The following is a 26,702-nucleotide window of genomic DNA, read 5'->3' as shown; positions in this document are numbered from 1 at the left end:
ACTACATTGAGCATGCTTGGGGATCAGTAGGAGGCCAAGAAAAACCAGGTATATCCACATACCATCAATCTGGAACCTCAGTAGCTGTGTACACCACCTAGCTCTTTCACTGACACTGGAAGGCTAAGAAACTAACTTTGAAGACCTTCCCACTGTAATTTCCACCATTACCAAGAAAAAGACTAAAAAAGTTAAAAATTTTTATAAAGTATAATGCCAAAAAAAAAACCAAGTCTTCACCCCTGTCCCCCACCCCAACGAAAACAAAACTACAATAAAAAAAACAATAAAACCCACAATAACATCTAAATGATGCCTTCAAATTACTTAGAAGCAGGGCTCTAAGGATATATATTTGACTTTGTAGGCTGGGGGCTGGAGTTTGTACCTTGCATATGCTCAGCAAGCACCTACTTGTCTAGAGCCCTAAGTCTTTTGAAAACCTAGAGGTTCTTTGGCACAGTTCAGGGCTGGCCCTGAGCTTCCTCTGAAGGTCATGCACCTCGAATCTTACTGCTTCAGCCTTCTGAGTATCTGAGATTAAAGCCCAACTATTTACTTACTTATGGGGATGCTTACTTCAGGAACTCAAAGACACAGCCATAGCACTGGATCACACAACAACAACAGGCTAAGTTTTCTGATTAGTACGCTTAGTTTTTAGCTTTAGACCTTCAAATCAACATTTTCCCCCCTTAGAGCCTTCTGAACATTATTCTTTGATTCAACAATTTACTGAAGCTGAATATACACCAGATATTAGGGATTCACAGGGAAAAAAAAAAAAGGGTTACCACTGAAACAAATCAGTGCTATCCTGGAACAAAACACTAGAAACAGCTTGACTGCAGGTACAATAATACATCAGACAGCCTGCAACAGTTTTGCCAGCAGGAAATCGTCCTTGACGTCAGAATTGAGGTCCAGAGAAAAGGTCAAATGCAAATTAGAAGTACAAGCATGGGTAGTGAGGCTGTAGAGGGTCAAAACTCATTCCCAGAGGCGCAGCACAACAACAGAGCAATGCTTCTGTTAGGCAAGTTAGTACCAATTCGCAGGGTCTCAGTTTAGGGACACAATGACTAGTATGTACTTAGGACACAAACAGAGGTAAGCAGGACAATTTAAAACGCTTTTCTTAATCAACGGCCATCAAACTATCGAGGCTTATGGCTGGCATAAAATGGCGCTTTGGGGACTACCCAGTCTTTGGTCTAGAAAAATAAACTGGGGAGTTACCCAAGCTACAATATTCACAGAAGTAACTGGTTATAGCTTGGACAAGGAAGGGAGCAGCGTATATTCAGCACACAACATACAAAGTTTAAACAGCACAGTGTCACATTCCATTTTTGTGAAGTTTTTAGAGACATAGACCAGATCAGAACTATTGAGATGACCTAATGTTAGTTCTGTACCTTAAGTAGGAGATACACAAATCTGCACATATTAAAAAGAATCACTTATGTATATTGTGCCCATAACAATACCCTGCTTTGTACTGTCCTACAGTACCCTGGGAAACTGGGTTTACACCCAGACCTCTCTGTACTGCTTTAGGCACTTCCTGGGAATATACACTTGTTTGAAATAAGGTTAACAAAGCACACTTTCACACAAGGAAATTCAAGCAAGATAAAAATCAATCACAGCCAATTTTATTCAAATTGTCCAAAATTTATAGCAAATGTCAATTGTTTCTAAAAATGTATGGCACCCTTTATATATAATGGTTACTGTGTCTTTAATTACTTTCTTTTTCTTCTTTTCTTTATAATTCTTTAGTAGAAGCCAGAATCTTGGGTTGCCCAGTTGGGAGCCTGAAATACACACACAGAGAAACCAACAAGATGAAATTAAATCTGAAAATGCTAACAGAGAAGGAAATAGTACAAATATGTTATCACTGGTGTAACTTTTGGCCATTGATGAAGCCCAACAACAATCAGTCACCAACATGGGAACAAAGTCAACAAATTCATTCTATGTCAACAGGACAAAGCAAACAAGAAAGAAAGAGATTATCACATAAAACACTTCCCAGGCTCCGTTCTACTGGACGTGGCTGGAAAATGCAATTGTAAGCTCACTCTAATTTAACCTAGCCATCCGGTCTCAGTTCAGCAGAATCCCTCAACACTCTGTTACCAACATTTTCTACCCTCAGTTGTATGCACTCAGAGTGTAAGAATTAAAGACACTCACAAGGCCACCCACTTTCCTTGAACTTAGTCTATAATTTCAGAAAAAAGATAAAACTGATGTGAAGTCAGCACAGAAAGCAGTATTCTCAACAGATCTATGGCTTCAGCATTGGAAAGAGAGCACATGCAAGCTATCACCTACAGGATCAAGATGATGTGCTGAGGGCCCCGGGAGGCAAGTTAACCAAATCACAGAAGAAGAGTAAAGAAAAACCCACTTAATCAGGAACATTGGTTTTTTTCCGTTTCTTTATCTAATGAGTTTAATACAGCTAAGACAAAATTTGTTTCAGTTTAGTAATTTCTTCAAGAAAATGTTCGTAAGCATAAAAGGAAATACAAAATGAGAGCTAACCAATACTGCTATGTTCCCAAAGTTCATGTAACAGTTGATGCATTATGCTAAATGCCAAAGAGAATGTAAAATGTTTGCTTCTTACCTCTGACCTACTGTTCTGATTAAGCTTCTTTTCGATATTCATGGCCAACATTTGGCTTCTAAAAGAAAGACTTTTTGTCTTTTCAATCACTTGCTGATAGGGTGAGACTGCATTGTTGCCCATAACCACATGACCCTAAAATGAAAGAGAAATTATTCTAGGAAAGTCAATGATGGGCACAAAGTGTCATGAAATCATGAGCACAGCACAATATCCCAAGCCTGCTGCACACTGCTATTCAGTGTACGGAGATGCTAACATTTACCCAGCAAGGAAACACAGGAGGCGGTGCCACCTTCAAAGATTGGTCACCCAACTATTTTTGGTGTGGCACATGACACCAGAAACAAGGTGGCACAGAACCATGTCAGAGCTACAGCCCTGGGCCTGGCACAGTTCTAGGCCTCCATCCTGGCTTTACTTTTGTATTTTGAGAAAGTATTATGTTAATTTGCCCAGGATGGCCTTGAACTTGCAATCTTCCTGCCTCAAAGCCCAAAGTAGGGGCGATTACAGGCCTGCTTCACCAGGCTCAGCCTAACACAGCTTCCTAGACAAGTGGTGTGTTGTTGGGCAAGCCTGTAATCCCAGCCTCATGCAGACAGTGATTCCAGGGCAGCCTCAGCTTCACAGTGAGACCCTGGTCTCAAACAAGGTATACAGAATAAAATTTCTAATTAAAACCTCCCAGGGTAATGAAAGCAGCCAGCAACTGTTACACAGCAGTACCGTAGCTACTGTAATACTCACTAGTTTCGAGTCAATCTTGGCGTCCAACCTTGCATTCCTAATCAAATTCACAATCCATCTTTCAGCTTCTTCTGGAGTCATATTCAGTTTATCTGCTAACATACTAATGAGAGACATCAAAGCTTAGATTTGTACAGTGTTTGACACACTGTGTACAGACTTCAGATACTTCTTACATACTTGACCATGAACTAAATACACCACTCCTGGATAGGCCTGTATATTATATATTCCCGTCCTAACTGGACTGCAAAGATCCTTGACAAAAAGGACCACATCCCCCATTAGAAAACTTGTGTTTTTTTACAACATGTTATACTTGCATGCTCTTAAACAGCTATCAAAGGAAGGGTTTTCTGAAACTGAATGATGAGATAAAGCACACCCACTGCAAGCAGCCAATGCTTGAGACTATTTGACGTTTGTGAGAAAACTCTGGGGGATTCCATTCTGCAAACAGCAGACACCACTGACAACAGGAGACACGATCAAACACCTCCAGCTGACAAAAACTACACGCACTTGTGATGACAGGGACATCCTGTGCTTGCACGCATGAGTATGCACACACTGTTAACTGCTCTTTGTCTTCACCTGGAAATACACTGTTCAGTATTTAATATAATCACTGATTTGCTGTAGAGAACTAAGTATTTTCAACAAGACTGGAAGGCAACTATGTTCCCCACTACACCACCAGCATAGCACTCCTCAAAACAATTGGTCCCGGAAGTATTACGGACAGAAACTCAGGATCTCAGGTGGAGATAAGGCTTCCACCCAAATGTAACCAATTCAATTAATCAAAATTCCTTTTAGGAAAGTGTATACAATCTATCACACCCTGTTTCATACGCTTAAATACAATGAATTAACAAAATTTTGTTCAAAATGTAAAAAATAAGTTAGTCTATCAATTAGCTGTCTACAACAAGAAAAGGTTTGATAAGTTCAATACATCTGAGCTATAATTCTACCCCGGTTTTTACTTTTTGAGCCAGGTCTTTTTCAGTTCAGCCACGGTTCTCTCTCTCTTCCAGCCCTAGGTCACAGCTTTACCCATTACAAGGCACTGTTTTCCAAAAGGGGGACACTCCCAAAATTTTTCTTTCCTGTGTCTCCAGTTAACCCGTTCTGTTTCCACTCATGTCAATTTCACCCCCTTTGTACTGAGTAACCAAGTATTTGAAGCTGTTACTTAAATAAAGAGCATGTCTTTAAAACACATGCAATTTCACTCAGCATAATGAGTCAATTTGCTTAAAACTGGATTGGCAGACAGTCAATCTTCTCTACACCCTTCTACTTTTTATTTTTGGGAGCAGAATTTTGGTGTTTAGCTCTGGCTGATCTCAAACTTTCAGTAAGCCCCCTGCACTGCCCACCCCACCCAAGGGCTGAGATTACTGGCACATGTCACAACATCTGCCCATAGTCTGCCGTTTAAAAGCAGAGAACCTAGTTTTCTGTCAGTAATTGTCTAGTTGACATTACTAAAATTTAAATTATAATAAAAACTATTTATAGTCTATGAAGTAAAATAAACTAAAACAGCTAATAACCATGGTTATTGGACTACTCTGTGTCACCTCTATCTAAATGGAAGTCCCTCAATTACTTTTTAAATTATAGCATCCAATCAAAAGTGCCTTACCTACTCCTCTCATCGTGAAAAGCACTATTCTCCAGCAGCCGTACTGAATGTGCCTCGCACACTCCCAACTCTAGGGTCTTTGCACAGGCTATCCCTTCACCACCCGTCCCTCTCTGAAGTTACTTGTCCCTTACATGGTTCTCAAACAGAAAAGGTTCTGGGAAATCTTCCAAAGGACATGGGCTTTGTGAGACACCTAGCTTAGTGTGCACCCGGGACGGAGTGCCATGCAGATCACAAAGGAGCCAACTAATACCTAACTGTCTGATTCCTCTTCTAGCCGTGTTTGATGCAGGCTCCATTACTAGGTTTCTAGTTATTACCCTAATAATCTGTATCTTGAGCCCTTAATCTACTTTACGTAGTTGTTTAGCCTTAAGACCCAACAAGCAGTTTATTTCCCAGCTCTTTTCAAAGCTCTCCATACAAAAAGCATAAGCATTGGAACTTAATCACCAAGTCACGGCCTCCTCCAATTTAACTACAATCTAAGTTTTCAGCTTCCCCTTATTCTCCCTCTTGAATACCATACGGCAGCTTTAGCAAACCGACTCTCTCCCTTCCCTCTCTCATTCAATCAACTATGAACTGGCTTTGACGCTTGTGACAAAGATCAACTCTGAACATTTAAGCTGAGGAGCTAGGGAGTAGGTAGTTAACCAATCCCCAAACACATCAACTACAATAATAATAATAATAATAATAATAATAATAATAATAATAATAATAACAACAACAACAATAACAACAATAATAATAATACCACCACCACCACCACCACCACCACCACCAAAACCCTAGTGATCCAACAGGATTTAACAACCTTAAACCAATTCCGGCCTGGACAGTTGACCTATGGAAACACCTGATTTCAGATTTTAAAAGACTGAAAATTACACTCTACACAGCAACTCTGAACTTTCTTTCAATTCACATTCTACCACGACTTAACTGGGTCTTTATTGATTCCACATTGATTATCCATCAAGTCATCAATACTGGGTCTTGAGTATGGCCTCATTTTCTTCTCTGGTCATTCTACTCATCTTAGCACTGATTTGGAGTCCAGCATTTCACTCGTGATATTAATACAACTCTTTCCCCCCCAAATTTTAGTTGACCAGCTCATTTTCCTTCAAATATTGTTGACTAAAGGGTTAAGATATGGGAACTTGTCTCTGGTCTGGTTTTCACTGAAGACTATAGCCAATACATCCAAAGAAAAGGCCTGTATAACTGTAAGAGTATGCTATGAGAACTAACTGAAGAAATCTGCTAAGAAACTATGGTTAACGGTCAGGGTAGGAAAACACAGACAGCTCAGAAACATTAACTGATGAATGTGACAACTGAAATATAGAACCTTATATTAAAGCCAACACTGAAAGAGTGGAATGGCCTTTGAAACTACCCATGGCAACAACTATTTCTCTCTACTATCAAAAAATGTGATTTGAAGTATAAATTCTTATGAGGTAATACAAACTTAAAGGGAAGGTTAAGATCTAATTTTACGTAATAAATGAAGTACACTGACTTCACAATGCTAAAATGCAAGGATAGTTGAAAATACCCAAATTAATCGCCCAAGGGAACCGTATCAGTGTATGAGCCAACATGTTTATCACATGATTTCACAATATTACTTCCATTCTCGTTTTTATCTACTGTTGGAAACTAGTCCAAGAATTATTTTACAAAAGCCTTAAATTTCAGACACACACACACACACACACACATCTAATGAACTATTAAACTGTACTAAATTAAACTCCACCATACTATTTTTTCATAATTTGTTAACTAGGTTTGTAAGATAATGCAAGTCTGCAGGAATACATACAATCTTAACATGCACTTACTTCTTAAAGACATGACTTCCATATGGACTTAGATCCATTTACTTACGAAGTATATTAATAGTGAGTGTTTTGAATCACAAGTATAGTTATTCAATAAACAATGAACTGGATAAAGTTATTGTATTCTGAAACTGAAATATGTCCTTTCGAAGGCAAACGAGGCTAGAGACACATACTTTCCCTATCCCAAGAGGGAGGGAGGGAAGGAAGTTATGAATGAAGCATGGAAGGAAGGAGAGACGGACGGACATGAACATATATTAGAGGTAGAAACAGGCCAGCATGAACCAGAGCATTCAATACTGTGGCATTCAGCAGAAAGGCTAGTTTCAGGCACAAAGAGTTTAGGGCTGACTGAAGCTTCATCTGAATCACTTCTCTAGACCTTCCCAGAGACTGTATGTGCTCATGGATTCTTCCTAGTCACTCTACCTTGTTCTTCAAGTGTCTATTGTGACAGCTGAGGTGACAATGGCTCCACAGGCTCACATACTTGGATGTTTGGTTCCTAGAAGGTAGACTCTTTAGGAAGGACTAGGAGGTCTTGCTGGCCTTGTCACAAGGAGTGGGCTTTGAGGTTTCAAAAGTCCCACACCAGTCCCAGCCTGGCTCTCTGCCTCCTGCCTATAGACAAGATGGAAGCTTCCAGCTACTGCTCAAGCACGATGCCCGCATGCCTGCCTGCACCACACTCCCCATCAGGATGGCCATGGACTCACCCTCTGAAGCTGTATGTAAGCAAGTCCCAACTAAATGCTTTCTTTTATAAATTTTCATAGTTATGGTGTGTCTACACAGCAATAGAAAAGCAAAAGTAAGGACACCTATCAACATACATACTTCTGAACCTGCCTGTGCACTTGGTATCTGCTTCCTCCTCCATACTCAAGTTCTCTGAGGAAAGTCACTCTCAACCCCTAGGGTCCAGCTAACACTTGCGATCTTTGAAAAGCTATATTGTTAGTTATGCTTTGACCCAGAAGGTGTTAGTTACATTTTCATTCAGAAGGTTTGGGTGAAGCAAGAAAAATCAATTCAACTGAAGCTGCTTTATACCTTCTTCTTGAGATGACTTCGATATGTAAGGGTTTTAAAATACCTCTAGATCAGAGAACACATTGCAAATTGTGTTCTGCGCATTGTTTAAAGACAAAGGCTAGTTCTGTTGATCATTTTCATGGATTCTGTCACTGGAGTCTGAATTAAGCGATCTAATGCATCTGTAAAATCCTAATATAAATACTTTACATTACTTTCAGCTGCTGCTATTCTGATCCAGTAAAATAGCTTTAAAAACATGAAAAGGTTCACTAAATTCAATATACTAAAGACAGTGGTCACCAGGTGTTGGTGGTGCATGCCTTTAATCCCAGCACTCGGGAGGCAGAGGCAGGCGGATCTCTGTGAGTTCGAGGCCAGCCTGGTCTCCAGATCGGGCGCCAGGATAGGCTCCAAAGCTACACAGAGAAACCCTGTCTCGAAAAACCAAAAAAAAAAAAAAAAAAAAAAAAAAAAGACACTGGTCTATCACTTAATTACTCAAAGGAGATGTATTTTGCATGGCTAAAAAATGATTCTGGCCTATCACCTCTAAAGAGATGTGACGGGATCTGAGTATTTGAGTTCTGACTATGATGTGAGACAGCCGACCCTCAAGGCAGAGCTGACAGCCCTGCCATCCATCTCATCTGCGTGTGGTGAACACAACTAAGGATTGTGCGATACATAATTAAAAACTGACATGGATCTCATGTTTACTCTTCAGCTCAACTAGTATTCTAAACAATTTATATAAAGATTATTTCTAAGAATATAAACTGTTCACAACAAACAATTCATAGTGAGAACGGTACAGTGTAGGCTTTCCAGCCTAAGCCGGATAACACAGGGTGATCTAGGCAGCAGCTGGATGATAGAAAACCATAAGGCTTCCAGTTAAGTACAAGGGGCGCACAGAGTAAAATTTCTAGCAGTCTTGGGGTTCCAAAGAAACGCCAGGAAAAATGTGTAACAAAACAGCATACACACGAGTGACAGAAGGCCAAACTGCTCCCGTGCAGACCTCTGAAAGCCCTGGTTCTACAACTAAAAATGCATGTCACGCTGCAAGTGCCCCAGGACGAACAATGAAGACATAAAACACATCCTCCACCACTACAGGAACGTCTACGTTCTTTGACACTCATCTACTGTAAAGACAAAACTTTTCTACAGCTGAGCAGTATTAGATTAACAGATTTTTCTAAGAGTTCTTGCAGCTCAAAACATTTAATATCTGAAAACATCATACCAACCTGAATATGCCTGAACTCATCTACTGTTTTGAAGAAAAATAATTCACATCTACATATTCCTTAAATTGCTCATTTTTTTGTACTTTTAATCTGCTAAGGCTGGCACAAAAAAAGTTTAAACAACCTCAAGTAAATGCAACACGAGGACTAGAGGACCCCAGGCCTTTGGAATGCCTCTAGAAATTTAGTTTAAGATTCTTTACAGTCTAGCAGAAAAGAAAAGTGATCCAAGAAAAAGTACAATGTGTATCAGACAAATGGGAAAACTCTGTGCACAGGTCAGTCAGTGGTCAGGGCTTGCCTAACAATTACAAGGTCCTAGTTGGATCCCAGCAGTAGAAAAAAGCAAGCCAAGCAACCCACATAAAACCATAAACATTCAGAGACAGTCCTAGTCTGTTATTACCACCAGGCTACACATGAACACAGTAAACTCAATTCTAAGAAACAAAATAATAAACTCAAATAGCAATTTGTAAATGTAAAGAGCTAGAATTATTACAAATTCCTTGTCCATGATACCTCAGAAGCAAAATACAAAGAAGCCTTATGACATAAAATGTTCGGAATACATACATTCACTACAAAGATTTGTACTAAATTTGCTATAAACAAAGGAGCAGTTAAAGCAGTTCTAGTCAAACATACGTGCAAACAAAACAAATCAATCCCAAACACAAGACAACAAACACAGCCTATGAGGGAATGGAGAAAACTATGAATGGATACCAAAATACTAAGCATTTCTGTCTCACAGAGAAGCCCAAACTACAAATCTTCAAAACAATATAGTTCAGGTATCTACTGTCAGTCAGTCCGTAAGTGATGGGCCTGCCTTTTTAATCATACATCAATTGTATACTAAGACTAGGAAGAAAACCAATTTTAAAAAGCATGTCTGCAAACTACAACAAAGTCCTAATCCCAGTAAGAAAGGCCCAGTGATCACACTATACTACCAACTCTACACAACCACTTCAAGGACATCCCACTAAAATTAGGCAAGTATGGATAGATCTCCTACCAAAAACAAATGGCATTAAGAAACAAAATTTGGTTTACACAAAATTCCTCAGAGGCAAACATTAAAAGTACTAAGTTCTTATGTTTTATATTTGACTTCATCTCTGGCCAAAGTGCACTCATAATTTTAAAAGCCTAATATATGAAATTAGTTTCTAATAGGTCATGTTCATTTCACAATTTTCCCAATTATTTTCTCACACAACAGAGAAACTTTCAACTAAAATTCACCACAAGCTTTCCATGTTTCAACATTTTAGGATGTCACAGGAGCTTACTATATGAGAATTCAAATATGTAATTAAATAAACAAACTTAATTAACAGAAATTATTACCAAATGTAGTGGTCTTACAACAAAATTTCCCATTTACTAAGGGCTAACTCATCTGACCTACTGCTGAAAACCATCTTAAATATCCCCTCATCTCGGTACACTAGTCACTCTTTAAAAAGGTAACTCAAAGTTTACACCTTCAACTTGTCACTTGCAGAAATCATATTCTACCACACAAAGACTAAAGAGTTCTCAAAATTCAAACATTAAAAATTTCACGTTAGTAGCAAATTTTCTTTTTCTTCTAAAAGCAAAGATAAATAAAAATGGAATGAACTGAAATTTTGTTACATGTAACATTATAATAAATGGCGATTTCCAGAGACTATAAAGGTAGATAATATATATCCAATCTGAGTATTCTTACTTAATGCTGATACACTGGTGGATACGACAAAAAGTTTCAAATATGAAGAGACGGGCATTTTCAATGAAGTCCTCAAGACAAGCCACCAAGAAGAAGTCATTCACAAGCACCTATATACATAAAATATATTTAAAAATTAATGACACTGACAACTCTTTTTAAAAACTTGACTCACTTTGCCTACTTTACTGCTCTATTCACTATAATCTATCTAAAAAATCCTATAGCATAGCACTTTCCAGAATATTGCTCATGTTCAAGTCCTTAATTATTTAAACAAGTAGTTAAAGAATGATGGAAGAAAACCTCCAAGAAGCCTTAGTGGCTCCTTGATGATTTGAAATAACAGAGCAACTTCCTGTCATGCTTTGTTTTGTCCAACATGCTCTAGCTACTTAAAGGAAGGAACGGACTAAGGACATGAACTTTCTGCAACGCAAGACAAATAGAACAGTGCAAGGCATGGCTCCTATTTCAAAGACAGTAAGTAATAACTAAAAGTGATTATTTCAACAGCAATGTGTAACTTTCACATAGTTCTAAGCATACAAATTATCAAGCTAGATTTTAGTTTTCTATGTTGACTAATACTCAGAAACTACCACAATATATATTTACATTTTTCCTTAGAGAAACAAGATCCTAGTTAAATTGGATACTTTTCCCCAAAATTTGATTTTAAAAGATGAAACTAGATGAGCATGGTGTTGAACACCTACAAGCCCAGCACTCAACAAACTAAGGGACAAAGATCAAGGGCCTAAGGCCAGCTTAAGATAGATAGCAAACTGTGTATTCACCCAATCTCACTCAACCCTAAAATATGTTGTGAATATGAACTAATCACTTAAGTAACTAGATGTGGCAAAGTCCTGGAGATGGCTCAGCGGGTGAGGCACGGCATGTACGCCTAAGAGCCATGTTAGAACCCTGGAACCAGGCAATGCGGAAATGACAAAACAGACCCCACCCACCAAGTTGTCTTCTGTCTTCCCCATGCCTGCCCACAACATTACAAAGGGAAAGCTCTCAGAAAATGAAACAAAACACACACAAAACAGCAGCAGGGTGATGGTGCAGGCCTTTAATGCCAACACTTGGGAGGCAGAGGCAGGTGGATGGATCTCTGAGTCCCCTGACAGTTTGGTCTATGTATCAAGTTCCAGACTGTCTCTGAAATAACTTTATTGTCAACCAAAAACAATAGAAAAGATTAAGTATAAAATTCATAACTACAATGGTTGAGTATTTTAGGAAGTGTTCAATACAATCACTTAAAAATTCTAAAAGTAACTCCAAACATAAGAGTTAAAGCTGTGATACATATGGACTCGTGAACCAGATGAGAAAAACAAAGATTCACAGAGACCAAGATGCATTCAAAACAGCTGCTGCTTTAACTTTCCTAAGCAAAGGAGGCAATGCTAACTACACGACGTCCTTCTACCAATAATCTGCCATTTAGCTTCCTCCTATTTCAGCTACTTCATTATCACGTCTAGAAACTGAAGAATGTAAGCTGCTTAGTAAAATTCATACTTACGGATTCACATTCCCTCAGCTTTTTCTGAGCCCCATCAAAGTCAAAGTTAACATACAAGCATTCAACAAATTCTGTAATTGGGTCTTTGTATGTGTAAGACTCCTGCAAAATCAAGTCAAATGTCCAGTTAGGTCTCGCTGAGCACTGTTAAGCACACTGCCTATAAAGCACACCCATCTCCTAGTCCTCTTATCATGAATTCACAGCCAATAATCCAATGTCATCTTCTCAAAGTACCTGTAACACAGTAAATTTGTAGTATTGTCCAAATCAAAGTCTCTAAACTCTCACCTTAGAATTATTCCAACAGTTTTCAAATCTAATAGTCTCCTTTAGTCAATGAACAATGGAGAATTTTTCCAGCTATGAAGATATAATAACTCTGCTGTAACAATCACTGCTTTGTATCAATGCATTTTTAAGTTAAAGAGATTCCTTGGGCTGTGTGTGTTTGTTTTTCTGAGCAGTTCAATTTGAAATCAACCAGCAGTGGCTCTGTCCACCTGATGGACGGCTGCTCTATAGTCTATAAAAAGGTCCCCACTGTGCTGTGCAGTGACAACTCTCCCAGCCACCCCTGTGAGCTCCAGCAAGCTGAGTCTTAAGAAGGCACAATCACTCACTCATGTCACATATGTCATGTAAATACTGGGAATGTACAAAGTAAAGGCTCAGGGCTCGGCTCTCTTCTAACTTCCCTTCCACGCCACATGCTTTCACCTAAGACCCCAGAGTCTGACTTTAGAAGAGTACACTTGACGTTTTAGTGCTTCACGGTGCTGAGTTTTACCTGTTGAATAACTTTCACCAGATCTTTCAGAACTTGCCGGCGTTTCCGCACATCTTTGTTTGTTATGACAGCAGTGGTCAAATAGCGAAGAATATGTGGACACATTGTCTGGATTGCGTTAAGGTACCTAAGGTCCAAATACAACAGTTACTTGATAGTCACTAAACTCCCACAACTTTCAATGTATATAATTCAGTGTGAATTAAAGGAAACATCTGACTACATTGTTTAGCCAAATATTACAAACATTTAAGAATAACTATTACAAGGGAATAGACACGTATAAAATAAGCAGAATCCACTTAACAGGATGGGAATCTCATCACTATTGCCAAATGCCAGTGAGCTGGAAGCCTCACTGAAGAATCTAAGTATGTTGCTACTATTGCGGAACAGATACACTATTAGATACATTATCACTTTACTCCAATAGCTGGAAATAGTGATGACTTTCCCTCTGCATGGAACAAAAGAGTGAAACTTTGTATGTGCAAGTGGAGGAAACTGGGCTCTTACACAAATTAAATAATTTTGCTGATTCTAAGAGTAAAACAATGAGGACATTATTACATCCATTATGGCTTGGATTCCATCTGCAGCAGTGGCAATCATGGAAACCAGGAATAAATTGAGGTCTCAGTTTATGGGGTCTCAGCTCTGATTTACCAAATCCTGCTACTATTGACTGAAGACAACCCTCTAACTCACTGCATTTCTCCTGAACAATTTGCTTATACAGATCCAATGTGTGGTACCCGAATACTTTCCTCAGGCACGTATGATGCTGAGTTCAGAATTATCTGTCTGTAAGTTATTTCTCAAAGGTATACATTCAAGTTCTAAAGAATCGATCCAGGCCCCCTCTACATAGCTGACTCCATAGAAATTGTTCTAACTTCTCAGAAGATGAACTTCCAGGCAGCTTTTTAATATTTTAACTTCCATGCTCTCCTAGACTATGGCATGTGCACATACACACATACATCACTGCATTACAGATTCCTATCAACTCCTTCGGGACTTTAGAATTTAGTAACACCTGCCCTCTCCTAAATGCCCCAGATTAAGATGAGGTGAAACAACAGCACCCTAAGGAACCCAGCTTCTAGGCCGAGAACCCTATGTAGCAGCTGAGAACTGCATCTTCACAAGCCCGGCCCGGGGTCCAGCGGCCTGGTGCGATGCCCATGTCAAACAATAGTTTGTGCGACATTCTGTCTTGTATCAGGTTTGAAGTGGATCTCTTCAGTTAAGCATTTGTGGAAGATGCTAAAAATTTATCTAAAATTTATCAGATGAGGCTACACTGGTTTTCTTTTAATTTCTGTCACTACACAGTGTTTTCACATCCTGGTCAGCCACAACCTTGCGATAATGTGAATACAGGTATTCACAGAAACTGACAAGAAGAGTTGTGAAGAACCAGGAGTACACAGGTACTTACTTAAAGAGAAGTCAAATTTCTAGAACAGTTTACTGACAAAACACAAGATAGAGCATTTGAGAGTTCATGTTTTAAAAGTACAAATAATAAGACAAGTGGAATTCCTTCACTGGGGATAAGACTGGGTTCAAATTCAGAAGTGCTTATGAAAACTGACTGCAAATGAGCTGGGCATGACAGTGCACACCACTGGGCAGTGGGATGCACAGAACCAGGTGTTCAAGCTGCCCTTAGGCAATAAACAAGTTCTAGGGCAGGGTAAGCTCAACGAGACCATCTTGAAAAAAAAAAAAAAGAAAATTTTTTTTTTAATTTATCACACATTTAAAAATGTTTACTGGTTTATGCTGGCCTATGGTAAGATTTTCAAATATTTAATATTTAGTCATTTGGGGGAGAGTTTGCAATGTCAGGGTTCAAATGCAGGGTCTTACAAAAGCTATGCAAAGCCGTAGCTCTACCACTAAGCTACAACCCCAATTCTTCTGTGTAGTGTCTAAGAATACCTTTTCATTTCAGACACTTTAACCACTGGTATCAATTGACAAGCATATGGGAGCACTTTATTGCTGACATAATCAATTAAACTGTCTTGATTCCACTTCTTTGCATGCGACTACATTATCGATTCATCACTTCCAATTGAGTGGAGTGGAATGAAGTTAGAAATACGGGACTTTAGAATTTAGAAATATGTGCCTGCAATGAGGTCTGTGACGGTCTAGAACGGCAATGTGAGTCTGAAGGGGACTTGTGACTCTACATGAAAGCACTCTTTGACTTTGAAATCCCAGACTGAAAATGGGACTGCAGAAGTGAATCTCCACGTCATGCAGTGTGAGACGACAGGAGCCCAAGGGCAGCTATAGCTCAAGTGATACCAAGTGCCCAGAACCATCTCCTCAGCAGCCACTCTAGTTCCAAACAAGGTCACTTGTTCTGGGGTTTGTGTCTTTGGCTGCTAAAACAAAACAAACAAACAAAAAACAAAACAAAAAAAAACAACCCAATCCCTGCTGGTAAATGATTTTTCTAACTTGGCTAACGAAGCAACTAACTAATCAGAAAATTCATCCATGTACTTATATCCATACATGTATCCTTACATCTGGAAGAGTAAATTTGTGGTCTGCATCTGTGACTTGAAGGATAATCAAGTTTTAGGCAAACTTGCGGCCCATAGAGAATCTCAGTAACATAGTGAAAACTTTAAAAAGGCAAATAAAAAATAAAATGAAAACCAAACTTCTGGCCAACAAAAGAATGGTACAGTTCACAAATTCACAAAGCAATGCGTGCATTTCTTATTGACTCAAGATAAGCCAAAAGCTGGACAGGGCAAGTTGATACAAAAAGAACTCTTCCGGGGTGTAACACCCACCCCTCCTTCCTTCCTTTCCAGGAATTAGCAGAGGTCTTTCCTTATTCCTAACCCTTGAATATACAGTCACCCCTCAGTATCAACAGGGGATTGGTTCCAAAATGTCATTACATGTCAAAATCTATGGATGCCAAAGTCCCTTATAAAATTATGGAGTACAGTCTGCATATACTCCTGCATAATTTAAATGATCTCTAATTACTTATAATACATAACATACAAATTTTCTGTTTGTAATTACTGCTGTATTATTTGAGGATACTTACAAGAATAAAGTATCTGTATATATTTGGTAAAGATGTATTTTTTTTTTCTCAGTTGGCTACATACATGTAACCCACAGAACTAGAGGTAAGAACTAGAAGTAGAGCAAGGTAACAGAGGCCCCCGTAACAATGCAAATTCTGATTTAATCCTTTAGATGAGCCCTGAGTCTACATGGTATCTATACTGTTGGTTTAGAGATCATACTTTAACAAGAATTCCCAAGGAAGGGCCTAGAACACATGTTATCAAACAAGAGTTACTTGTGAGCTTTTCAATTAACAAGCATGTGTGCATACACACACCACAATCAAAACACTGGCAAGTGACAAATTGAAATATCAGGACATTTCAGACAATCAAAACCTACAATTAAACAGTGATGTAACTTACTGTGGTTGGTAAAGGAAGAGATCAATAATATTATCACGGCCTTTTGGATGGTTGAAAAACACAAACAGAGACCAATGAATGAGCCATGTTCGCTGCTGAAGAGACTGGAGCGGAGAACTCACAGACTGAAGGAGTAAGAAATGCACACACAGGAAATATTACTATGTGAAGAACATAACCAATCTCTAGACCTAGACTGTATTCTAAGGCCTGTCCTAGCCAGGCATGATGGTCAAGGTCTGACTCATCTTTCCTCACCATCTTTGATGTTTCCCAAATTATTACCCTGTTAGAATCATTTCAGAAGACACTGTAAAAACAAGGACAGGAGGAACCAGTCCTTAAATAGTGGATAGGAGGGTGACATTAACTGTGGGTAAACTGTCACCTTCAGCAACAGCTTTCTACAGCAGGAAGGACCCACAAGAGCAGTGTCGTTTTCACTGGCATAGAAAACAGGTGAACAGCTGTAGCAGAACTGAAGGGCTAAATCCTTCGAACAGTCAAACCACGTGTGTCAGTTTCCAAGGTTAAATGAGTCCAGCTAATCAACTGTGATTTTTCAGTCCAATCAAAACAAAACAAAAGAAAAAACCCAAAGAAGGATTTTTCTCCTTAAGAGTACAGTGTTGTCCCATGTCAGAAAACATGACAAGTACATAGAAATTTCACAGAATCAATCCAGAACACGTGACTCACATTGTTGTCTATGGTCTCTTTTAACCGAGTCAGGTCTTCCATGGCTGCATCCCAATTCTGCATCAAGATTTCAGAGGCCAGTTTTCCCCAGAGTGAGCTTAGTGCATTTCTATCTGTTGCTGGAACCTATTGAACAATCAGTTATAGTCTCAATACTGTGCAGCAAGAACCAACTCACATTTTATATATAACACATCCATCCGCCCCACCTAAAGACATATCTAAGCACACACCTCTATCTCAAACCACTTATTTCCAAGGCCTTATTGAAGCACAACAGTAAACTGCTATTATTATCAGGTCTTTGTTGAAAAGTAAGGGGTGATTTTAAGCCAGAAAACAGGAACATTACTTTACCGTAACCTAATTCAGATAATACATATGCAATCAAATTTCAGACACCTGCGATTACTTTACAAACTATATCAGACTCAAAGGAAGCCAATACCAGTAAACAGAAGGTATGAGAAATCACAATATGATAAACACATACTAAAAACATTTCCAAAGAAAGCTATTCCAGCACTAGGAAGGCTGAGGCTGGAGGATCACATGTTTGAGGCCAGCCTAGACCACGACTCAAGAAAGCAAATAATAGCCAGGGGTGTTGGCGCACGCCTTTAATCCCAGGACTCGGCAAACAGAGGCAGGCAGATCTCTGTGAGTTCGAGGCCAGCCTGGTCTACAGAGCGAGTTCTAGGTCAGGGTCCATAGCTACTGAGAAATTCTGTGTCGAAAAAACAAAAACAAAACAAAAGCAAATAATTCAAAATATGACAGAAAAGAAAGTGTAAAATGCATGCCTACTGGTTTATAAGTTACTGAGGCTGCAAATAAGCACCAAACTACTGATAAAAACTGCTAACACAATATTCCCTTACAACACAGCAATGGGAACCCATAAAGTGAGTACGAACTTATCCGGTAAAACAGCAACAGCAAGGGAGGCTCCTGAGGAGAAATAACATATTCCTGCACCCCAAGAGGAAACTCTGAATTCACATTTCTCCACAGCTTTTACACAACAGAAATAACGGGTACCATGAATTAAATACAACTATCTAGTGTCATCAGAAAGCCTGCCATGTGCTCAGCTCTGCCGCAGCTACCACAAACAGCAGAGCCCCGGGTGCTTCAGTCTCCACAGCCACAACACAGGGACGAAAGAGAAGCCCTCTCAGGTGCTTCGAAGCTTAAACACGACAACGATACAATCTACGAACTCAGGAAGCATGAGGTTATCAAAGTGGAAAATTTATAGCACTCTGACGTAATTTTATTATCATTTTCAGTAGTTTTCTCAAATATTCTGGAAAACATTCAGTAAGCTCTCAGAGCAGTCAACAGAAACAACATATGTAAATTAAATTTTGAAACATGATCAAGAAGCCACTTGTTCCAATTTTTATCATGAAGCAAACCTGCAGTACGATCCATATGTAAATATGCACACTTGTTAATGAATAAAAACTGGAAGTAACCCCCGCGTTTATGAAGAGAGTAAAGCTGAACAGGGTGAAGGACGGGCACAGGGTAGAATACTACTGAGCAGGAAGAATTCTGATAGCTACTGTAACGTGATCTCAAAACCTTGCTGAAAAAGAGCAGCCAGACACAAACATACATATTTGATCATTCCACATGGAAGTTTAAAAGAAACAAAGCCATTCTGAGGGCACACAAAGCAGATTAATACTGTTCAGGCCTAGGAACTGAGTATATTACAATCAAGACACAGACATAGGCTTTGGGTTAGAAACGGCTCCGTGGTCAAGGGCACTTGTTCTAATGGAGGCCCCAGGCTCCAGTCCCAAGACCCACCTTGTGGCTCTCAGCCACCTGTAACTTTAGCTCCTTGAGATCTGATGCCCCCGTTTTTTGTTTTGTTTTTTGTTCTGAGGGCACCAGGCATTCACAAGATGCACAGATATTTAGACAAACACTCACACATGGAATTTTTTTTGAAAATTCAAAAATATCTTTTATGTTAACTGATGACAAGGGAAATACATGTCAAATTCATTGGAATTTAAAAACCAACTTATATAAAGTTCTGTAAAATTGCTTCAATTATACGATGATGAAAACATTTCACCAAGGAGCTAGCGATAGTTCAGTGAGTAGGCTCCAGCTGTGCATGTCAGGATTCTAGCACCCACTGCCCAGAACCACAGTGCCAGCAGCAGGGAGAGGAGATATGCTGGGGTCTGTCAGTCTCGTTCTAGGTAGAGCTAGAGACTGTCACAAAGGGAAAACGCAAGGAGTGATAGGGGACAGACAACATTACTTTAGCTTTCAAATGTATGTACCAAACCCAAGTGCATACACCCACCCTAGCCCAGCCCACACCTGACCCACCCTCCATCAACTGACAGGACAGCAGGCACAGCAGAGCCAGAGCTGTGAGTCACCACGCCCCAAGCTGCCTGGGCATCATGGAAAGCACTTTTAAATGGACGGATATGCCACTGACTGTTAATGTCAACACGGTTTCAATTCTAACTAGGAGGAGAAAAAAACAAAACCAAAAAACTACAAAACAGTAAGAAATGGTTCTAGTATTTTAAATCATTCTTACTTTCAGTAGTTGCTTAATGGTCATATTTTAGAGGTAAACAAAAGGCACCGAAGTGAAGACAAGCCTTTACTAAGAATTCACTAAAACTTTCAAAACAAAAACATTAAAAAATTTTTACTAACTCTCCTGATCTCATTTTAATTAACACACTTTTGAAGCATAATGCAAAGAAGTTTCACATGCAAAGGGTGCATTAAGCATATTCTAAAAGCCACCAAGTCTTTTTAGAATAAATCTGGGGTCACACAGCTTTACTTTAAAAACATTGACCTACAATAGGTCATTTGGAGAGTCAAATTCTAATCTCAGCCCATAGCCACAATAGCTCTTTCAGAGCTTATGTTTCCTTAACCATATTCAAGAGGAACCACCAGAAAAGAAATCTACAAATAAAAAAGCCTAATGCAAAAGAAATAACTAAATTAAAACGTGTCACACCAAATCCAAAGCAAGGCTTCTTTATTTTCACTACTTAACTTTTAAATAAATCTAAGATTTTTAATGACAGTACGTAAATCAACAAAATATAATTAACATCTATTCTTCCTTTGCACTAGGTAACAATATGCCGAGAAAACAGCTTCTACCCAGTTCGACTCTTTTATGGTATGAAATGAAACAAGAAAATTCTACATAAATTCTAAGAAACGCAATTTCCATTTGCTGCTCTTTATTATTTGAATTCCAACATAAGATTTCTCAGGAATAATGCAAAGGCATATATGTTTTTAAAGACAGAGTAATGTGTCATAACTTGTAAAGCATTAAATCTCCCAGTTATAAAGTATACACCTATTAATTATAGAAATTTTGAGGCTAATTACTAAGCCACGCTCCATAAACATGACACTCATAGGACTGAAATGTGTGTGTGGTGGGATAAAAGCTTTTTGTGTAACTTCAGCAAGTTTTGTTACCCCCAAAAGGTTCCTGTGCACCGCGCTGGCTCAACTCCATGTCATTACAGTTGGCTCTTCATAGCAAGCCGCTTTCAAGCGTGGATATACTAGAAGAGTTTCAATATCTGGATTTCCAGCGGTTACCTTAAGTTTCCATGTCTTAGGAAAATGGCACGTTCACTCACTGACCAGCAACAATAAATTTACTGTGCTGGAACTCTAACATGACACTAAATCTTCATTCTCAAAATTCACTCCCAGAAGCAACAAATGATATGAATAACCGGCTCTTTTCATGTACCTGTAACCATACCAGGCTTCTGGTTTTACAATCCTAGCTTAAGCTGTTTATATTCTCAGAGTAATCAACTTTTGCTCTCTTAAATCCCTGGTAACACTCAAGGTAAGAGCGATGGAATTTTTTGATAAGTCACTTCAAGTTTAACATCAATGATTACCTTCAGTGCACTTGCAAGCTAATCACAGCTTCTCCGTAAATGAACTCATTGACACAATGAGAGAAAGAAGCATAACGCTTTAAATCAAGCTGGAAAGAAAGTGAAAATGTGTTTCCTTGAAGGAAGGATGGTGGGTAGGCGGCTCATCAACATTTCCCTGCACAATTTAGTGTAGGAGGCATTGGATAAATAACAATGATCTTCCTCCTTTGAACCACCCCAAACAGGAAACCTGAATTTCAATGAAGGCACCACAGACCACATGGTCCAAGTGTGTTCTCTGTGATATACGAAGCTAAAACAAAAGAAAGCCACAGAAAATAAAGCAATCTAAGATTGGAAGACAGAAGTGCCTGTCTTAAGCAGGACTCTCTCTAATTTCCAGTGTAACTTGAGAAACCACAGGCTTTGGTACTTGCCCATTAATCCATAGTGAGTAACAAATTATAACTTCCTTGATAAATGGTTAGATAAGAGGAGCATTTGGATTCCTTTAGAAAGCACCTGTTACTGCAATGAGTTTTATTATTAGGCTTCACACAAGGATCCCTCTGCAAAAGCACCCAATCTAGGAAGTGACCCAGCAAACTACAAGGCCACTTAGCAACACTGTCCAAGCTTTTCCACACCTCCTCCAAGTAATGAAGCAATCACTAACCTTTACTTTCTATCAGTGGAAATACCAGTAAATAAAAATTAGGTCAATATTAAAGTATAAAATTAAAAAAACACAAGATTATAGTTGTTCAGAACAAGGAAGAGATAGGTACATTTATTAAACCTGTGTCATTCACTCTGCTTATTGTACCATAATAAATCCACTACAGGACGGAATTCTGCTAATACTAAAATTCACACAACTCTAAGTTAACAGTTTCCTATTATTAGACTTCAAGGTCAAATGAAAGCTCCCCGCACACTTGCTTTGAAACCACATCTATTATTATTGCATGCTCACTCATGGGTGCAGGCTGCCGTAGAATCAGTGTGGGGGTCAGAGGACAACTCTGTAGAGTGGTTCTCTCTATCCACCTGACAGATTCTGGGGCTCACACTCGGGTCTCCAGGTTTGTACTCCAAGAATGCCTGCCTGCCTTCCAATCCATCTCGGCAGCCTGCCCTCCCTCCAACCTCCAAATCCGAGGCACTAATAAGCTTTTCTCTTTGGTTTTTGTTGTGAAGGATCTTTTCATTTTCTTTCATTCTTTTGTTTTTAACTTAAACTGTGTTTCTCCTCTGCCAATGACTATCTTAAAATGTAACAGGCAGATTGATTTTTTTTTTCTTTTTTTCTTTTGAGGAACCAGGAAAAGTTCTGGAAGCAAAGGGTAAAGGGGAAAGAAAAACTTAAGAGGTACTTACCAAAACCCTGAAGAAATAAAGATACTCTGCGGCTCCAGAGTAATTCCCACACTCATACTGGAATTTTGCGTATCTGTACAGTGTATCTAAATACTCTTGCCTAAACTGGGGGGAGAAAAAGGTTCCATAGTTAAGTTTTAAAATTCCATTCATTTAACTCTTTTAGATGAACAATCGCTACCAATAAACCCTAGTCAGAGATTGTATGTATGTATGTATGTATGTATGTATGTATGTATGTATGTATGTATGCATGCATGAAATTGTCAAAATCTAGTGCAAGTCTACTAAGTTGCCTAAGCTAGTCAACTACTGGGCCAGCACATGGTCACCTACCTCCAACACAAGTAACACATGCAATAAAATTCTCTTCTGAAAGTTGCCTCAAATTTACACGAACTTTTAGCATCAGTAATAATAACAAAATAAAACTGAAGAAATCAAAGAGTTAAGACTAAAACAACAACAAACTACTAAATATTCTATAGCAAACCACAGAGTATAATGTGGTGATCAGTAATCTAACATAATAATTATAATTTATACAAGTGCATTCTAGGGCATGATAGCGCATGCCTTTAATCCCAGCATTTTGGAGGCAGAGGCAGGCAGATCTCTGAGTTCAAGGTCAGCCTGGTCTACAGCATGGGCTCCAGGACAGCCAGAGGTACACAGAGAAACCGTGTCTTGAAAACAACAAAGCAAACAAACAACAGTCATTCCTCAGGCTAACGGAAGAGAAACCAAAGACATCAGTAAGAACAGTAAGATTAACATGTGAGTTTGTGAATGAAGATCATGAAAATGTCAAGAGCTACTGCACTCTCTAAGGCAGTCACAATGCTCTCCTACTATGCAAAGAAAGCATTTTTAATTCAACTCTAGTTCAGTCTTTACTCTTAAAGCTACTCAGAAAAAGAATCCCGAGTTCAACACGGTGGCAAGTGCAAGTAATCCTAGACCCAGAAAACAGAAGCAGGAGGCTCAACGAAATTTGGGGATAGTCTGGCCTACATAGCAAGACCCTGCCTCAGGCAGGAAGAGAGAAAATAAAGAGTTACTATTATATGATGAGCCACATAAGGCAAACACTGAGAGGATGTTATCAAGAGGATTATAAACAAAAATTTCCCATCATCACCAATGCTTACAAAACTATTAAAAACATACCAATTGTTATTTATTAAATTAATATAAGTATTATATTCTTATGGCAAACTATGAATTTGTGTACAGCATTAATCTCTAAAGACCTTTTTTAAAAAAATGACCATTTTTTTAATATTTAAAAAATATACTTACCCCATGCTTGTCTGCTAGGTAGTCAAATAACATCCGACCATCCCTTAATATAGGAAAAAGTGAGCATTATTATGGTTTATAGTCTGCAGAACACAAAATGTGCAGCTCTAACTTCTAAGTTATCATCTAACAAGTCACTTTAAACCTCTTAATACTTAAACAGAAACACAATAGTCCATGTCAAATGTTGATATAAGAATAAACACAAACTTAAATTTTACTTTCAGATTTCTTAAGCTCTGACTGAAGATCAAATTTGGATGGTACCTATGTCACAAACTTCCACAATTATTAGTCATATCACGCTGCTAAATAGCCCAACCTAACCTTTCTTCAATTAGTTCTGCATTAACTGCAGATCCAGACAGACCAGTAAAAGACGAGTGTAACAGGGAGCCCACTCAAGAACGAATCAAAAGTCAACGCTTATCTTCACATCTTCAAAACAAAAGTGTTTTCTCGGGCTTCACCACGTGTGGGAATGTGCTGTGGCCTGTGGCACACTTTGGGAGTTCTTGACAGCATTAAATTACTGAATACCAAGTGTACAAAATTCCAACTTTCACTGTCCTCTGGCTCACTTTCTGATCGAGTACAAGAAAAACACTATATGATCAACAAAGACTTAATGAGACTGATAGAAAAATACCATTATTAAGTCTATTAGATGACAAATTTCTAACAGTTGAGTCCTTCGTTTGCTCTCAGCTAAGTTCCTGCCTTAGTCTACTACTTTTCCAGCGCTGTGATGACACATGCTGAAGCAACGCAGCCCGTGGAGGAAAGGGTTCACCTGGCTTAAACTTCCCAACCCGTCACAGAGGAGAGAGTCAGGGCAGGAATTCAAGGCAGCAACCTAGAGGCCCAACTGGCTTGCTCAGTTTGCTTTCTTTTACAACTCAGGAGAACCTGCCCAGGGGTAACACTGCCCCGCCCCACCCCCAGAAAAATCACTAATCTAGAAAATGCCCCACAAATATGGCTACAGGCCAATCTGATGGAGGCGATTCCTCAACTGAAGTTCCCTTTCCCAGATGAGTCAAGCTTGTGCCAAGTTAACAACTGATCAGCAGTGCCCATTCCATTATGGAAGGCACTGTCTGTCTACTCTGTGGTGAACACATTACACACGAGTTCTACTCTTCATTTCATTGTCTCCAATCTTTCCTTTGGATATTTATTTTAATTATGTGCACATGTGTCTATATGTGTGCGGATCGGGCACATGTCTGGAGGTGCCTACAGAGGCCAGAGGCACAGCCCCCGGAGCTGGACTTACCCGCCGCAGTTGAGTCACCAGAACTGGGGCTGGAAACTAAGGCCCGGCCCTCGGCAGCAGGACATGCTCCTTACTCTTAAGCCATCTCTCTAGTTCCCATTCCCAATCTTCACATGCCTAGTACATCCTAAAATGTCTGTTCTCGCCTAACATCTGGATTACGTCAACCTTCACTCCCTGCATACTGACGTGAGGCCTCAACAGCTAGAATTACTTTGTACTCTTACAAGTGAACTAACAGTGGAGATGCACGCGCATTAAAGGAGCTTTCTCTTTGACCACAGCTTTTACCTGTGCATTTGTAAGTATCTCCACACATGCGTGCAGTGTGAAGAGGCAGGGCACACAGCATATTACAGCATGTCAGAAGAACTGTAATGTGTGCAGGGTTTCTAACACTATCAGGTTACACAAAATCACTTACAAATTTGGTTAGATCATGTGTTCTAGAATCCAACAGCACGGCAAAGTCACTAAGAATTTCTCAAGTGAATGCACTGGTAGCTAAGACATATTACAGCAATAACGTTCAGGTTTAGTACATTTTACTTTGAAATACTTGTAATAACTCCAAAGGCTTCAAAGTGTTAAGCAAGGTTAAGGCAACATGCCTCATTTGGAAAGCAGACAAGAAAGTGTTTCTAGCAGAAAGAAAATTAGAAATAAATAATCTTAGCTGGGATGAGTACAGACACTGAAAGATGTAAGAGAGTGTAAGTGCTAAGTGAGCTCAGGGTTCTCCCTCAGAAAGCAACCCAAGCACTCTAGGCCCCCAGCAGGAGCAGGGCTTTCTCCCTAACACTGAGCTGGCTGACTCTAGGAAGGAGTTCGGGAAAGGCAGGTCCTGAGCACAACAAGCTTAGCATCCTGACCTCTACACTTGCCCTCCAGTGTGAGGCTCAAAGTCTCCAGACAGTACCAAATGCCCCCTAAGAAGGGCCAGGGCACACTCAACTGTCAGGGCACGCTAAGGCATCAACAACTGGTTTAAAAAGTTTCTTTAAAAAATTTAGTATTGGGGCTGGAGAAGTGGCTCGGCTGCTAAGGGCACCTATTGCTCTCGCAGAGGACCTGTGCTCAATTCCCAGTCTACTGGGGGCTCACAACCACCTTCCCTCCAGTTCCCAGGGGTCTTACCCCTCTTCGGACCCACCCCCAAGCACACTAGGCATATACTCACACACACACACTTGCAGACAAAGCACTGTACACACAAGAAAATAAGTTACAATTAACACTTATTGTTATGAAATACCCGCCCCTTAAAAAATAAAGACAAATGAAGCCGGGCGTTGGTGGCACACGCCTTTAATCCCAGCACTCGGGAGGCAGAGGCAGGCGGATCTCTGTGAGTTCGAGGCCAGCCTGGTCTCCAGAGCG

At 39.5% G+C, this 26,702-nt stretch overlaps 1 protein-coding gene across 1 annotated transcript in view; it reads right to left on the bottom strand.

Moving 5' to 3' along the window:
- Positions 1-1,762: 1,762 nt before the first annotated feature.
- The window catches only part of Eif3e (eukaryotic translation initiation factor 3 subunit E), a 32,310-nt gene continuing 7,370 nt past the window's right edge, over positions 1,763-26,702 (bottom strand). Inside the window, exons 4-13 of the mRNA XM_027431449.2 lie at positions 24,044-24,086; positions 22,742-22,846; positions 17,445-17,570; positions 16,746-16,870; positions 13,264-13,390; positions 12,474-12,575; positions 10,931-11,040; positions 3,395-3,497; positions 2,645-2,779; positions 1,763-1,820 (exon numbers count right to left, since the gene is read on the bottom strand). Of these exons, the coding sequence (XP_027287250.1) occupies positions 1,782-1,820; positions 2,645-2,779; positions 3,395-3,497; positions 10,931-11,040; positions 12,474-12,575; positions 13,264-13,390; positions 16,746-16,870; positions 17,445-17,570; positions 22,742-22,846; positions 24,044-24,086 (1,015 nt within the window). The 3' untranslated portion in view covers positions 1,763-1,781. The remainder of the gene's footprint in view (positions 1,821-2,644; positions 2,780-3,394; positions 3,498-10,930; positions 11,041-12,473; positions 12,576-13,263; positions 13,391-16,745; positions 16,871-17,444; positions 17,571-22,741; positions 22,847-24,043; positions 24,087-26,702) is intronic.

Source organism: Cricetulus griseus, chromosome 10, assembly GCF_003668045.3.
Source record: "Cricetulus griseus strain 17A/GY chromosome 10, alternate assembly CriGri-PICRH-1.0, whole genome shotgun sequence".
Classification (NCBI taxonomy): Eukaryota; Metazoa; Chordata; class Mammalia; order Rodentia; family Cricetidae; genus Cricetulus; species Cricetulus griseus.
Note: the sequence above shows the minus strand (reverse complement) of the source record. Positions and strands in the feature narration are given on the sequence as shown.